The sequence below is a fragment of the Parasteatoda tepidariorum genome, chromosome 5, assembly GCF_043381705.1.
Source record: "Parasteatoda tepidariorum isolate YZ-2023 chromosome 5, CAS_Ptep_4.0, whole genome shotgun sequence".
Taxonomy (NCBI): domain Eukaryota; kingdom Metazoa; phylum Arthropoda; class Arachnida; order Araneae; family Theridiidae; genus Parasteatoda; species Parasteatoda tepidariorum.
The window spans coordinates 76,930,294-76,932,684 of record NC_092208.1 but is presented as its reverse complement, the minus strand read 5'-3'; the positions used below and the strand labels follow the sequence as shown (position 1 = coordinate 76,932,684).

At 30.7% G+C, this 2,391-nt stretch overlaps 1 protein-coding gene across 1 annotated transcript in view; it reads left to right on the top strand.

Moving 5' to 3' along the window:
- Nucleotides 1–180: 180 nt before the first annotated feature.
- Nucleotides 181–2,391, top strand: part of LOC107451342 (THO complex 5) — a 31,335-nt gene continuing 29,124 nt past the window's right edge. Inside the window, exon 1 of the mRNA XM_043051225.2 lies at nucleotides 181–507. Coding sequence (XP_042907159.1) covers nucleotides 409–507 — 99 coding nt within the window. The 5' untranslated portion in view covers nucleotides 181–408. The remainder of the gene's footprint in view (nucleotides 508–2,391) is intronic.

The window sequence follows — 2,391 nt, the reverse complement described above, 5'->3', positions numbered from 1 at the left end:
CGGCTTAGGAGGAAGAAAGTAGAACTATCTACTTTCGAATCCATTAATTTTTTAATCTCTCTAAAATCTATTTATTTTTACTTATAGACAATATCATATCTATGTTATAAATAAAATGCGAAAACAATGTAATTTAAAGTTAAATTTCAATTAGCATTTGAACCCATTTCTTTACATTTGCATTCACTTTAATTCAGTGGTAACATACCACTAAAATAAGATTTGTGTTCGTCGCTTGTATTCTTTAAAGCAAAAGTTTGAAATAATATTTATAGATCTTAATTTAAGCAGAAATAAGCAGCATTAAACTCATACTAAATTATTAGAAGAATATGGGATTAGCGTAAATTTGGTTGTAATTTTAAGATTAAAAATTTGTCATCCGAAGAAAGTATTAGATTTTATAACATGAATAAAAAGGAGAAATCCGATTCTAGTTCTCGCGAGAAGAAGGCTAAAAGAATTAAAACTCACCATTCAAGACCAAATATTCTCTCTATTATTCCTGTAAGTAAACTGACAAAAATTGGTTTTGAATATTTTTTAATGGTATATGTCTCCCTCTTTTATTAAATTTCTACCTCAAAATGTTTTCAAATGTGGGAAATGTTTTCAATTGTGTAAAGAAGAAGGAGGAAATTGTTATAGAAGCATTGATCAAATAAATTTTAATGCTATTCTCAAATTTTAATGTATATATATTTAGGGGGTTACGATTCACAATTTATGTATCGTGATCTGTACGAACTACTACCGTCAAGGACTTGCAAATTTCTTAAAAAAAGAAACATGTAAAGGTATTTCCGGAGGTGGCTATCCCTTATATCCCTGGAGTTGGTAACCTTTTGTTCTTATTTTTTTTAGTGTCTCTTTGGCTGAAGTCCACAGTTTGCCAAGTCTTGACAGTTATGGGGAGATTTCCGTATCGTGATTTGTAGCTGAATAATCACCAAGTTTTGGCAACTTCTGGGCAGCAGCCTGCGAGAAACTAAAAAAACATCACAGAAAGGGACCAACTTGAACTGTATAACTCGTAGCCACCCCCGGGCAAACTTCTAAATGTTTTTATTTTTGAAGTTTGCAAGTTTAAAATCTTTTTGGCACCTTGGCGATTGTAGTTGGCGCACCAGATCTCGATATGGAAATATCCCCACAGATCATGTGAAAAAATCCTTCCATTTAGATCTCATATTCAAAATAGCAAATTTTATAATCCGTATCAAACTATTGAAAATAAAGCTGGGGAAAATCCCAGCTAAATAAACTAATCATATGTTTTAAATTATTAGTCTCTTTATTACCTCGGTCCACATATGTGGACCTTCACTTCTTAGCTTCTGAAAACACACTATGATAAAATTTATAATTTTTTCTTCACTACAATATTCCTGGACAATTTAAGTTATTTGGGAGAACTCCACATAAATAAACAGAAGTGGTTTTTTAAAAATTACACTAATTCCACGTACTCGAAAATGTAAGCAATATTAAATATTATATAAGTTATTCTGAAAATAGTTTTTTTTATATTCTTTTTACTTAGTTGTTCTGTGATCTGTATGAAGATTTAAAATTTATATTTACTTAACATTTAAAAATAATATAGTCAAGAACCTGCAGGTCCACGTATATGTACTTTGGTACGTTAGGCNTAAGTTAGGGGTGCTCAACCTGCGGCCCGCCAACCCTCGATGTGCGGCCCGCGGCCGCAATCTGAACAAAATGAAAAAAAAATTAAATATTTGTTTTTGAAAAATAATAAAAAAAATTCGGTAATTTAAATTTACACTTTTAAGTTGTTGACGCACCCAATCTCAATCAATGTAGTTTTTCGATGGTTAACGCTACGGATTTCAGCATAGTTTTAAAAATCTCTATATTTTTAATACATCATTATTACGATTTACGAATTTTAATTACCACTTTTGACGCTTTTCGTATGTGCCGATTCCAATGACTTTTCGGTAGTTATTGCTACCCATTTTCAAGTAGTTTCTGAAATAGCGATTTTTGAAAGTTATGAAACGCTTTATTTGTGCAAACTTCATGGAAAATCTAAATGACTTTAGATCCTTTCTTCAACAGTTATTGCTGCACATTTCCGCCCGGTTTTTAAAACTTCGATATTTTAGCACGATATTATTACGAATCGCGAGTAAAGAATCGCTCATTTAGATAACCATTTTTTGACATGGCTTATTTGTAACGATTTTATCGCAAATCAAATTATTTTGCAATCGTTACTTTAGAAATTATTGCTACACATTTCTACAAGGTTTTGAAAGTACCGATATTTTTTATACGCTATTGCGACATTTTAATTTCAAATCTCGCATTTAAATTACATAAAATTTTGATGGACTTTATTTACTCCAATTTCATCTAAAATAT